This window comes from Theropithecus gelada, chromosome 10 (genome assembly GCF_003255815.1).
Source record: "Theropithecus gelada isolate Dixy chromosome 10, Tgel_1.0, whole genome shotgun sequence".
Taxonomy (NCBI): domain Eukaryota; kingdom Metazoa; phylum Chordata; class Mammalia; order Primates; family Cercopithecidae; genus Theropithecus; species Theropithecus gelada.
Window position 1 is genome coordinate 80,778,108 of NC_037678.1, and position 14,519 is coordinate 80,792,626.

Consider the following 14,519-nt stretch of genomic DNA (forward strand, 5'->3'; position numbering starts at 1 on the left):
ACCTTTACCCATCATTCTAACTTCTAAGAATCTATTCTATAAATATATGTGGAGGTATGCTATGAAATGTTCAAAGGTATTCCCTACAATGAATGTTCAAAGACATTCACTACAATGATACTTTAATAGCAAAGAACTGAAAGGACAAGCTGTCTACCAATAGGCAACTGGAAATTGTTATAAGAAATTATCTTAATATTATAATTAATTATAAGAAATTATCACCGTTCAGAGAATGGAAAGTTTAAGCAGCCCTTATAAATAATGTATTAGAGCTATATTGCCAATATGAGATTGTTTCCCAAGATATCTGACATTAAAAAATGGTGCAGAAAACTATGAACCCATTTGGAGTTTTAAAAAATGTCTGAATGGATACAAGAAATGGATAATAATAGTTACCTTCTGGGCACAGGATTAGCAGGAAAGAAAGTTTTCACTTTTCATTTTATGTACTTGAATGTTTACCACGTGCCAATGTTATTTTATTTTATTTATTTATTTATTTATTTTTCTGAGATGGAGTCTCACTCTGTCACCCAGCCTGGAGTGCAATGGTACGATCTCTGCTCACTGCAACCTCCGCCTCCTGGGTTCAAGTGATTCTCCTGCCTCAGCTTCCCAAGTAGCTGAGATTACAGGCATGTACCACCAAGCCCGGCTAATTTTTGTATTTTTAGTAGAGACAGGGTTTCACCATGTTGCCCAGGCTGGTCTTGAACTCCTGACCTCAGGTGATCCAACCGTCTCACCCTCCCAAAGTACTGGGATTACAGGCGTGAGCCACTGCCTCTGGCCAACCATGTGCAAATGTTACTTTCTGTTATAAAAAGGAAAAGAAAAAAAATTGAAACCGAGAGAATTATGTGCCCTAAGTACTGAGAATGTTATCTTAAGAGTTATCCTAAGATTGTAATTAGGAAGGTGATTCTGTTAGGGAAAATTTTATAAACTTACACAGTATTTAAAATGTATAAATTATGGAGGGTTTCAAGTTAACAAGAATAATTTTGCCTTCTATAGTAAGAGTAAATTGTACACAATTATATGCAACTCTGAAAGTACTTTGAAATCTTCAAATGACATTAATATAAAATATGAAATTCTACTGTCTTTTAAGTTCAGGTTATACATGAGAAAACACTAGAGAAAGATTTCATTTTGTCTACCATGGAACCAAAATTGACATTGAATATGTATTATCCTTCTGTATCAAAAAATAAGACCTACCTGCCTCAGGTACTTTTTATGTTCATCATCTCATTGAATTATCATGATTATTCTGCAGGGCAGGTGGTATCCACCCTAATTTCCAGATAAAGAAACTGAGGCTGGGGACATTAATCAACTTGCTGAAAATCACACACAAGTGAAAAAACAGTCAAGAACCCACATACTTCACTCGGTTTGTCCTGACACTCTGCCTCTTTCATATAGGGAAAAACTAAAGGGAAAAAAGAGACAATAAAAACATCATCTGGTCTTTGGCCCTTGCTTTTACTCCTTTCTTGTTTTCTCCAACTAGCTGTGCCTTCCTCAGTGTGTCTTATGTCCTAGGAAAAGATTGTTAACAGAAAGCACAACAGGTATCCAGGATTGTAGTTTATTAAACAGAGTTTTCTTGAATATTTTCAGTAAAACAGAGAATTAACAGCTCATTGGGTTTTTTTCTTTTTCCCTAGATATTGTGGATGCTTTATCAGATCCAAAGAAATTTCTCTCAATTACAGAAAAGAGAGCAGACCAAATGAGAGCTATGGGCATTGAAACTGTAAGTAGAAATGGTTGATTAAAGATGGCCAAGTTGTGGGAGTTTCATTATCAAACAGTGTTTACAAAAGCAAGATAAAGTAATGAATTAGCAAATTTAAGGAGTAATGAATTAGCAATTTTAAAACTGAGCTCATCAATTCAACAATAGTTGACTTTCTACAAAAGTGTGGCATGTTTAATAAAATGTGACTACCATCAGAAAAATCCACTTCATCATCAGTGGCTTAACTCACATCTGGGGACCCCTTCCCCATGAGAAAGTAAATTAAAAACATTTTGTTATGCTTTTAGGAAAGTTTAAAATGTAGGTGGAGCATTTCTAATCAGAAAATCCAACATCTGAAATGTTCTAAAATTCAAAACTTTTTGAGTGCTGTCATGAGATAGTCATACCTTTGTTTTTTGAAGGTTCACTGTGCATAAACTTTCTTTCATGAACAAAATTACTAAAAATATTGTATAAAATTACCTTCAGGCTGTGTATAAGATGTATATAAAACATTAATGAATTTTCTGTTTAGACTTGGGTCCCTTCCCCAAGATACCTCATTATGTATATGCAAATGTTCCAAAATCTGATATCCAAAACATTTCTGATCTCAAGCATTTTAGATAAGGAATATTCAAACTGTACTGTACAGGACGTTTCTGTGATACACTAAAATACCAGTTATCCCAGTTTAGTGAATTAATGATAATTGCTTTCTATTTTTAGTTATTTATTTTTTAACAGATAGGATCTCGCTGTGTTGCCCAGGTTAGAGTGCAGTAGTGTGATCATAGCTCACTATGAACTTAAACTCCTGGGTTCAAGCCATCCCTCTACCTCAGCCTCCTGAGTAGTTGGGACTACAGATGCGTGCCACTGTGCCTGGCTAAATTTTTTTACTTTTTTTGTCAAAACAGGGTCTCACTCTGTAGCCTAGGTTGGTGTCAAAGTCTTGGCCTCAAGCAGTCCTCCCACCTTGACCTGCCAAAGCATTGAAATTACTGGCGTGAGCTACCATGCCCAGTCAAAATGGCATTTATTACTGATTTTTCACTGTTTGCCAGCCTTGCATCCCAAACTTCTCCCATTCCAGTGCACATGTGGGTTGTTTCTTTGTTTTTAAATGTTATCTTTACCAAAATCCTCAGTTTGGAATGGATGTAGCATCTCTCCAATAGCTAGAAAAAGAGAAAGTATTCTCTGCTTGTTAATAAGTTGGATCTTCTTTCCTTGGCTGGATCCTTTGCCTTTAAGAGAGTAGAAGTCTAGGAAGGGTATAGTAGAAGTTTACAGTAAAATAAAGAATGTACAAGATATTTGACCTTGAGTGACATTCGTTTGGGTCAATGTAAATGTTTCTGTTCTAGAGTGACATAGCCGATGTGCCCAGTGACACTTCCAAAAATGACAAGAAAGGAAAGGCCAATACCACCAAAGCAAACGTGACCCCTCAGAGTAGCTCTGAGCTCAGACCAACCACCACAGCTGCCCTGGCCTCTGGTGTGGAAGCCAAGAAAGGTGAGAGAGAGCCATTGGGCTCCTTTTCTTCTGCACCCACCTTAATTACACAGGGTACAATATCTATAGCTTTAGGAAATATATAAATTCAAAGTTCTTTGTGGGAAAGAACCTTTTACACAGTGATGTTAACTAATTCATCCCCACTCTCTTCCAGACCCTCCCATAGGTACTTATCTGCACAGGCAGTGGGCTCATGAACCAACAGAGTTATCACTATTGGACATTTCTAAATTCTCATACTGATAATTTCCCCCCATAAGTAGATGTTTAGCATCCATGATTATTTGTTTGTAAAATTATCAAATGAGCATTTGAAGGCCAATTCCATGTGTTTACCTGTGGATGAAAAGAAAGATCGTTAAGAGTTGTCATCAGCCAGTGTGTAGGGAAACAACTGTGCTGGTTATTTTAATTGGTTTCCATTCTAATTGGTCAGACATCCCTTGATTGGGTGGTGCCCATTCCATATTGGAGGGAAAGGGGGCAGGGAGAATGCTGATAGGGAGTGGCAAGGAGTTCATCTTTCCTGTTCTGGAAAGAATTCTGGGGTCACCCTGAGAAGGTCTTGGGAAATGAGTCAAAGGAATGTTTTAAGAAAATTATAGTCTTGGCAGAAGAATTCATTGAAAGTGGGCATGCTAAGGGCCAGGTAAGAATTATGACACTCCTGCTTCTGTTATAACACACCTATCACATTGTGTTGATAGAGTATTAACAACCAGAGAATGAGGTTATTGCAGGTGAGACCACACCTCATTATCAGTGTGTCCCTGGAACCATGCCTAGTTAAGATATAGTAATCTATTTTCTTGGGAAGTAAAGGGCTGTTTAATGAATGATAGGGACAAGGAAGTCTGGATTAAGTTGGAAATTGTCAAAAGGAAGGAAGAATAGAAATAAGTTGGCAGCTTGGATATGGGCCTTAGGGAGAAAGGGGCTTTGTGGTAACTCAGACTTCACGGACAAATCCCAGAGATAGATGGTACCATTGAGAGAAGTAGAGGAGTTAGGAGGAGGAGCTGCTTTTGGTAAAGACGATGATTTTGGTCCTGTATATCACTGAAGTCAAGCTGTTGCTGATACATTTGGGCAGAAATATGCAATTAACAAATCTATGCCAGGTAGAGAAGAAGAAGGAGGGATAGAGAAACAGAATAAGTGTACTTAGAAGGCAGAATGAATGGGAAAAAAGAAAAAAGAGAGGTCTATGTTCTAAGAAGAATTAGTTTTGAAAAGATGCTGTAGATAAGTCCAGAGAAGTGAAGACTACAAAATTATTGTTGAACCAGCAATGATTGGATGATGACAGTATAAACACGGTTAGAAAAATATGAGACATAATTTAAGACATAAGATAGTTGTTCTGGAGGACAGTAGCATGTTGGTAGGAACTAATAAGGGAAAACAAGGAAAATGCAAAAGAGAGTACATGGTAAAACAAGACCATAAGGAAGATCTGCATCAACAAAAAGCGTGAAATTCAGCTGGATAAGGAAGGAAGAGATATGTTCTGTCTGAACCAAGAAGAATGATGAGTGAATAGAAGCTTCAGGATAGACAGGAAGAATTCTGACAGATGGTGTATCAGTCAGCTTACGCTGCATAACAAATGACCTCAAATTTTAGTAGCTTAAGACAACCACCATTTATTGAGATCATGTTTCACTGGGTTGGTTGATCTAAACTGGCTTGGCTAATCTCTGTGTCTTGTTATGCACCTGTGATCAGCTGATAGGTTGACTGGAAGGTAGATGTGGGATGACCTTATGCACACCTCTGTCATTTGGCAAGTTGTTTCACATCATCCTGAAGCCTGAGCAAGCTTATTCGTATGGTACTCCCTGAGTTTAAAGAGCAGCCCTTTTCCAGCCTCTGCTGGTATATCATTGGCCATAGCAGGTCACAAAGTGAACCAATATTCAAGGGGTAAAGAAGTAGACTCTACCTCTTGATTAGAGGGGAAATAAATAGTGGTTATTTTTGTAGTAAAACATAGATAGATTCTATCTGATCTAAGAAGTTGGTTAGGTGGCTACTCTCTGCTGAGAAAGGTAGAGGTAGAACTGAAAAACAACAATATAGAAAAGCTTTGGAGTTGCCACTGTCCGGAATAGAACGATCCACAAGAAATAAGGAGGAGGTCTGCCACATAGCACACAGGACCCTGGTGAGGGTTGGTGGTGTGTATTAAGTTGATGTAGCTTGATCTCATTACTTCTTCAGCAGTGCCCAGAAACTCAGCAACAACTATGAACAAAGTACAGCTTAGGGAATTGCAAGCCTGAAATTATCATAATGTGTATGGTCTGGGACCAAAAGATTGAAGAGCATTAAGTTATGACATTGTAACAGTGGGCTATTGCTGTGTAACAAGCAACTGCAAAAGTCAGAAATTTAAATAAAGTAAGCATGTATTATAGCCCATGAGGTTGTCTGGGTGGCTTTTCTGGTAATGGGTGGATTAGTATCAGTGACTCAGCTAATCTTAGCTATGCTTATTCAAATGTTTGGGGTTCAGCTAAGGTGTTATTGGCTGGGACAAGTGGGCTGTCTTCCTTGTGAACTCTCATCTTTCATCAGCTTAGCCTGGGCTTGTTCACATGGCAGTTGTAATGTTCTAAAATGGAGGTGAAAGTACAGATGCTCCTTGACTTATGACAGAGTTACATCCTCATAAGCTGAACATATCGTTAAGTCAAAAATGTGTTTAATACCTAAGCTACTGAACATCATAACTTAGCTTAGTCTAGCCTATTTAAAATGTGCTCAGAACACCTACATTAGTCTACAGTTGGGCAAAATCATCTAACACAAAGCCTATTTTATAATAAAGTGTTAAATATTTCATGTAACTTATTAAGTGCAGTACACTGTAGAGTATACAGCTGACTGAGAGCTGAGGCTTGCTGCAGCCCCAGTGCATATCTCTAGCTTAGGAAAAGATCAAAATTCACAATTCAACATATGCTTTCTACTGAATGCATATCACTTTTGCATCATTGCAAAGTTGAACCACTGTAAGTTGGGGACCATCTGTATGTCAGGTTCCTTGATGAGTCCTAGACTTAGAACTGGCATGACATCCTTTCCACTACATTCCATCATCCCAAGCAAGTCACATGGCCCAGCCCAGATTCAAGAGTTGGGGAAACAGATTCCACATCTTGATGGGAGGAGTTCCAAAGTCACATGTAAGTAGGTGTGGAAACAGGGAGGGGTAGAATTTTTTGGCCATTTTTGCACTCAGTCTGCCACCCTGATCATAATTTATAGGTTAATGTTCTGGGGGGTAGATACTAGAGGAGAGAGACTTTGCTAGGAAAGGAAAAGGTTAAAGGGAACCAGAAACAAGATGAAAGTAAAAAGCTTGCTTGGTAGGTGTAAGGGAGTGAGTGAAGTTGGCAGGATAGAGTTTGCAGTCAGAAAGAGGTACCTCTAAGTACGTGTCTTGGAGGAGGGGCAGTTTCAAGCAGTGTTAACATCCCATTTACAACTGTCAGTGGGAGGTGACGTAAAGTGGAGATGAAGATTTCTAGAATGGAAGGCATCATGGAAATAGAAAGGAAAGTCACCCAGCATATTCTTCTCATGCATATTGAATCACTGTGTTGGATGTCTGGGAGTGCCTGCATAGGAAAACCACAAGTCAGATACTGAAGTTCATGGGGCAGGGCAGTGTGTGACCTAGAAGGACACACGTGGAGGTAGCTAGGCTCAGCAGAGCCTGGTGTAAGTGAGAGGTCTGTTCTTTTGTATGATAGCTTTTAGGAGAATGGCATGGAAGTACAAGAGAGAAGTTTGTAGGTGTTTTTCCCACGCCTCTCCATGGATTGGGGTGGAGTGGGGAGTAAACTCTACTCCAGGAGCCTTTGGGGGAAGAGATGTCATTTGAGAAAGCAAACTTCCATTTCTTTCCAGAAAACTGTCTTAATTTGAGTCACCCCAAAGCAGACCCTGAGAGAAGGCTTCCAGTGCAAGTAGTTTATTCTAGGATGCAGTGGACACGGATAGAGGTGTGAAGAAGTGACACCAGGGAGGGAAGGCAGTCAGTAATTAGAATGTTTTAAAGCCAGTTGCCAGGAGGCACCTGGAACTTAATGTCCTGGAGAAACTGTGGGGGCTAGTATTGCACATACTTCTCAGATGTCTCCTCTTAGAGGGAAGAGGGAGCTGGGGAATGTATACCCTGACTCCTGTCAGCCTTTTCTTGAGGGTTCCCGTGGAAGGGATAAATTTCTCGACATTCGGACGCTGGCAATTGGAAGTGAACTAGAAGAGCTGATGTAGAGAGGGCATGGTGTGTGGCTGGAGCAGACAGCGTTTGCTACAGACATCTATGAAGGTGGGGAGGTGTGAAATTCCAAACGGTTTTTCTTAGACATTCAGCCAAACGGCAATGACTGCACCAGCACAACTTTATTTTTCTTTCTGATTTTAAGAACAAAGGATTAAGAAAACTCAGCTCCTAATTTCCAGATTAGCGATTAAGAGAAAACAAGTTATTGTTAAGGAACTATGCTGATATGAACAAAAATTTTATGTAGTGAAACTTCAATTAGCCAAAACCTTTGGGGCCCCAAATGTGCTGCCTAACCTACTTTCATACCAGGGAAGCCTGTAGACCTGCAGGGTCCTATATAGTAGCCACTAACCACATGGGGCTACCACTAACCACATGGGGCTATTTGAATTTCTTTAACAATTAACTTAAAAGTTAAACCTTGAGTTCCTCATTCACACTAGCCACATTTCAGGTGCTCAAGAGCCACAGGGGGCTAGAGGCTGTCAGTTGGACAGACCCATGCGTGGAACATTCCCATTATCATGCAAAGCTCTATGGGGAAGCCTGTTCTCCGCAAGCAGATGGAACTGTCCTCTTCTGTAGAATGTGGGTATTTTTTCTAACTAAATCACTTATGGGAACCAAAATTTTTACAAATTGTGTCTTTCCCCCAAAACACAAAACCAGGTAATTGAGGGAAGTTTATGTTTTTGTAGGTTTCTTTTAATCAAGACTTAGCTGAACCAAGAACAAAAAATAAAATAAAAATTGAGAGAGAGAGAGAGTAAGTTTTATCAGACTGGGTCAAACTCGTAGAATTTGCTAGATCTCTGGAGAACCTTGCATACTCCCCAAATCCTGTATGTTCATTTTTATAGACGAGCGAGCTGAGGCCTAAAGACAGGGAGCTCTTTGTGTGCCAGGAATCACTCTCTTGCCTTACCCTGCCTCAGTCACTGGGGAGATAGCTTGTGAAGGCCAACTTAGGAGATCAGTAGAGAGCCCCCACGGACCCTTCACACCCTGATCATAAAATGTTACAGATCACAAGGCTGATTTCCCTCAGCCAAAACTTTCCTTCTGCGGCCTGACCACCCTGTCATTGGATGTGCACATCTTAAAATGAATAAAAGGGAAAAACAAGAGCCTGGGACTTGATGCCTATCTCTCTTAAATATATCATACCTAGCCTTTGGGATTCTAATGGAAATCAATTATAGCACAGAGTGCACATTCATTTTGTTTGCCTAAGATGAAAATCTGCAGTCAAACAAACTGTTTGAGGATCTGGCTACAAATGTTGTTGCTATGACAACACCTGGGTTAGCATCACTCAGATGGTAGGATGACTTAGTGTATTACCCTAGCTCCTCCTGATAGCCTCCTGTTATACACTGGCTTGATTTTATTAGTTCCTGTATGTTTAAGGCATTGCTATGCTCAATAGCACATTGCTTAAATGCTAAGATTGAATTTGGTAAAAGGGAGAAGCCAGAAAAAAATGTTTTATTCTGTCATGATGACTGAATTGAGAATAGAGTTGGGAATTAGTTGACTGGTATGATATGCCTTGAAATACAAAGGTAAGAGTAAGGATAATAGATGCTTTGGTGCCTGATCAGCTTCCCTTTATGGGTTCACTATCCCATCTCCCAGCTCCTGTGAATTTTGGCTGATTGGACATTTCACTGCCCTTCTCCAGAGAATTGCCCTGAGACCATGAGAGTTCCCTTGCCTGAAAGGTTTTGTGAAACCTCTATAGCTCTCAGCTGATTGATCCAGGGTTACAAAAGCCCAGCCTCTTTTCGCCAAGGTGGAACGACTCTTGGGTGCCATTTGTACTGAAGAGCTCCCTGTAGGATCAGACTGAGGCTGTATTTCAACTAGAAACACACCCTACCTTCTTCCTCTGCCCCGCCCTCCACTTCCTTCATTCCCTTAGGGGTTTCTCCTGAGAGTCTGCCCTCAATCGGTCACATGCACATGAATCCCCTTCTTAGGCTCTGCTTGTAGGAAACCTGACCTAAGTTAAGACATGCAACATTTCAATTGTCCAGTTAATTGCTTTGTAATAGGAACTTAAAGATGTTTATATTCATCACGTGTAAAGCTGCTTCAGTCTTCCGATGAGATTTCAATATGTCAATTCTATATTATCAGTTATTCTCTCTAGTTTTTAGTATACATAGTGACTTAATTTTTTTGTTGTTGTTTAGGTATTGAACTTATCCCTCAAGTAAGGATAGAAGATTTAAAGCAGATGAAGGTAAAATTGCTTGACTATTCTGCAAGCACTCTTGTATTACACATATTGGTGACACCGATATATTTTTGTTTCTCACCAAGTGTAATCATTGTGATTACAAAAAAAAAAAAAAAAAAAACTATTTTTGATTCTATTTTTCTCCCAAAGGCTTACTTGAAGCATATAAAGAAACAGCAGAAAGAGCTAAATTCTTTAAAGAAGAAACATGCAAAGGTACAGTGTTTCAAAGCTGCTATTTTGTGTTATGTATGGATGAATCATTTGTAGCCAAAAACACTACTTTGAAGCTGATACCAGACCATTTAACAGCAATAACTCATTCTAACTGGTCAACAATGAAATTAAAAAATAGAATCTGTTTGGGAGTGCTTGTCACTGGTTTGTAGTCTGCATTTCTAACAATTCTTTCAAATGCATAGCAAAGCTTCATCCATTTAAAAATTGTTTCACTAGGCCAGGCACAGTGGCTCATGCCTGTAATCCCAGCACTTTGGGAGGCCAATGTGAGTGGATCACGAAGTCAGGAGTTCGAGAGCAACCTGACCAACATGGTAAAATCCTGTCTCTACTAAAAATACAAAAATTAGCTGGGCGTGGTGGCATGCCCCTGTAATCCCAGCTACTCAGGAGGCTGAGGCAGGATAATTGCTTTAACCCGGAAGGCAGACGTTGCAGTGAGCTGAGATCGCGCCATTGCACTCTAGCGTAGGTGACAGAGTGAGACTCCATCTAAAAAAAAAAAAAAAAATTAGTTCACAAATAACATGACTATATAAAATATTGAAGAGCAGCTCACAATTCTAGCCACCAGTTACCTAAATTGCCAGATCACTGTCACATAGTTTGCCATACACAGTGGTGCATGGAAGGAGATGCTAGCAATCTCTCAACCTCCCACTCATAGCACCTAGAGAGAGAACACTTGTCACTTTTTCTCCTTTATGTAAACCTTGCCCAGTTGCCAGCCTACTTCTGAAATAGATTTATTCTTGCTTTTTACCCATAAGAAGTGGTCTTTTTTGACAATGATTATGAAAAATTATAAGAGCCAGTTGCAAATTATAAGACAACAGCAGGAGGTGGCTCCAGGAATTATCCTGTGGGTTGAAAAACTTCACGCCACTCAAACATCATCACTTCCAGACTCCCTCACAGGTAAAGAAGGAAAAGGTAGTACCTCTTTCCTTCCTAAAGACGTATAGTAACCAGCTGCTGCTGGTAGGATAATGTCTGTCCTCTTCTATTCAGGGCAATGAGAGCAAGAGAAAATTTATAATTTATTAATTTGAAACAACGTCTGAGTTCTTTTAAACTAATCTTGCAGTCCTACTTCTTTATTCTCTGATCCAAGCCTCAAACCAAGGCATGTCTATCAGAACTTGGCTTAAGTAATATACCTTTTAATCATTCCACATATTGAGATGCCGAGAACATTGTCTGGAAACCTGTTATTTCTTTAAGAGTTTGTGCTCCTTTGAGAAGTTGGGCCTACTCTTATCCTAGTAATGTTCCCTGTATTATTGAACTGCTGGCTCAATGGATTTGCTGATACAGTCACTTCGCTTCAAAGACTGTTTGTTTCTAAGTTTTATAAATAATTCCATTCAGTGAAATTCCTTACATTGCTCAATGGGGTTATTGGAGACAGAACAATTTAAAGTAGGGACTTCTTCAGTGTTGTTGGTTATTGACAACAGGCTGAACTATGGAAAGTCAACAGAAAAAGAGTAAGAATGAGAAATAAGAAAGAAAGCACCTTAAATGACTTCAATTATTAGGAATAGAGTGGGTGCCCGTATGCTGCAGCACTATCTAACAGATTTTTCTTGCATTTAAATTAGATCTCTTTTATTGAGCAGACACCTCAGTGGCCTTTGGGCTAGTTGGAAACATAGAGATTTTGGCTTCATTTAATATTTTCTTGAGGCATGGCCAGAAAATATGCTGTGATGGGTGGTAATAATAGCAACTAGAATTCCTGCATGCTCAGTAATTTTCAGATGCTGTACTCAGCACTTTACATGCATTGTCTCATTTAACACTCTCTACCCTATAAGATAAATTCTATGTGAGTCTCTATTTACATGTGAGGGAATTAGGAATTAGTGAAGTTATCTGATGTCCCAGAGTTAGGAAGCAGCAGAGCCGATATTTGAACCAAAATCAAGAGTCCAGAATCCAAACTCTTGCACCATTCTCCTGTGTAGGATATGGGATGCTTCACTAAGTGGACAAGTTCCCTCACTGGGTCAAATGCAGTGATATCACCTGGGACATTATGGAAAATCACTATCAACTTTGGATAGAGTTGATACATTGCTGATTATCAGGACTGTGACTAAGAAAGGATGCTCCTCAGTTTTTAGAACTTAACCTACATCGGAGTTGTCTATTTACTCCCTGGAGCCATCAGGCCCTGCGCAAGCTAACTTCTAAGATGAAGAATATAATGAATATTTACTTGCCTAATATATACTGATGCCAGCTCTGTTAACATGTCTTTAGGCCAGACATGGTGGCTCATGCCTGTAATCCCAGCACTTTGGGAGGCCAAGGCAAGCAGATCTCAGCCAAGGTCAGGAGTTCGAGACCAGCCTGGCCAACATGGCAAAACCCTGTCTCTACTAAAAATACAAAAATTAGCCAGGCGTGGTGGCGGGTGCCTGTAATCCCAGTTACTTGGGAGGCTGAGGCAGGAGAATCACTTGAACCCGGGAGGCGGATGTTGTAGTGAGCCAAGATTGCACCACTGCACTCCAGCCTGGGTGACAAGAGCGAGACTGTCTCAAAAACAAAACAAAGCAAAACAAAACAAAACAAAAAAGCAAACAAAAGAAAAACATGTCTTTAAAACTGAAAACTGAAAAGCTGGTTAAAGAGAGGGGCCCAATGTGGTGAATCTATTACCATTGGACATACTTCATGCCTGATCTCCATATGACGTGTTTATCCTAACACTGATTTTTCTGTCAGTCAACACTTTTAAAGTGGCAATACTAGCTTATACATATTGATACTTGCTTAAGCGCATATTCTTAGGTATTCTCATAACAGTTATATAAAGGAGTACTATAATTATATGAGTATATGAGTTTTGTATCGGTTAGCTTTTGCAGGGTAACAAACCACCCTAAACTGTAATGACTTAAAACAATGACCATTTATTTGGCTCACAATTTTGTGCATCAGCAGTTGGAGCTGGGTTTAGCTGGATGGTTCTTCTGGTCTCAGCTGGATTCACTCATGAACCTGCTGTTACTACCAGTTTGGTTGGCAGATGGGGGACTGGCTGATTTAGGACAGCCTCTACTAAACCACTTCCTCTCTGCTTTATGTGGTCTCCTGTCTTCCAGCAGGCTAGTCCAGGCTTGTTCACATGACTGGGGTCCCGAGAGACCAAGCAGATCACGCATGGTTTCTTGTGGCCCCAGCTCAGAACTGACACACCATCACTTCCACCTCATTTTTTGGCCAAAGTAGGTCCTAAGTCTGGCCTTATGAGGACTCTACCTTTTGACAGGTCTCAAAGTTACATCAGAAGTGGGATTGGATACAGAAAGGGAAATAACTGTGGCCATTTTTATAGTCTGCCAGCCATTCAACAGATTAGCTTATTAATACTTAAAAAAACACAACTTCATTAAATCACCTAGTTTTTAAGTGGTAGAGTCAGGATTTGAACCAAATTCAGCCTGACTTGAGAACTCAGACTGGTAACCACTACACTCAGCTGCCTCTGATGTTTCCCACACTAATTTTTCTTCTCTTCACACATCTTTTTCTTTATGGTCTCAGTAACAGGTTTTTAAGAGCAATCATGAACCTATCAGGGCACAGATGTCTTGGGTTCCTTCAGGACTGGTTTTTCAACATAAGGTCATTGGGCCAAGAGCTGGAGGCTTTACAAAAAATATGTATTCTAGTGCCTACCTGACACTTAGCTATCATCCCTAAGAAAAGAGTATAGGAAATACGATTTAAATAAACTCCTCTCCTCTGCATGCTAAATTTTGAGGACTGTTTTTTTAGGAATATTATGTAGCACTTTTTACTTTCTCTTGACCCGTTAATAGAAACCCCACTAATTGCCTGCAAAGACGCTTATCAAGCCTCCCTAAAGAAACAGAGGTTTTACCCTCTTGCCACATAATAGTGAGAATTAATTCCCCCATCCTTTCTGTGAAAGGACATCTTCAGCTCTTTTATAACAGTTTTCAGCCACCCAACATGGAGCTAAGGCTTACCACCCCAAAACCTTGTGTCATAAAATGACCTGCTGAAGAAGAAATATGGCCTGGGCTGCACTCTCCCTACTACTGTGCCCCTGGCCCAAACAGCACTTGGTAGCTAAGAACAGGGACTAGTATTTAGTCTATATCTAGCGACTGTAGGGAGATCTCAGCTCTTACATATTAGCCTAGATCAAGCTTGTCCAACCTGCAGCCCCCAGGCCACATGCAGCTTAGGGTGGCTTTGAATGCAGCCCAACACAAATTTGTAAACTTTCTTAAAACATTGTAATATGTATGCATAGACCTTTTTTTTTTTTTTTTTTTTGCTCATTGGCTATCATTAGTGTCAGTGTTTTACGTGTGGCCCAAGACAATTCTTTTTCCAGTGTGGCCCAGGGAAGCCAAAAGATTGGCCTAGATAAATAATTCTAATTTTTAGACTTAAAGGGAAGCAGA

General features: G+C 39.9%; 1 protein-coding gene across 2 annotated transcripts in view; it reads left to right on the top strand.

Moving 5' to 3' along the window:
* The window catches only part of PLCB4 (phospholipase C beta 4), a 415,371-nt gene that overhangs the window by 367,737 nt on the left and 33,115 nt on the right, over positions 1 to 14,519 (top strand). For both annotated transcript variants that reach the window (XM_025399657.1, XM_025399656.1), the window contains 4 exons: positions 1,683 to 1,771; positions 3,130 to 3,280; positions 9,782 to 9,831; positions 9,979 to 10,044. In XM_025399657.1, coding sequence (XP_025255442.1) covers positions 1,683 to 1,771; positions 3,130 to 3,280; positions 9,782 to 9,831; positions 9,979 to 10,044 — 356 coding nt within the window. The remainder of the gene's footprint in view (positions 1 to 1,682; positions 1,772 to 3,129; positions 3,281 to 9,781; positions 9,832 to 9,978; positions 10,045 to 14,519) is intronic.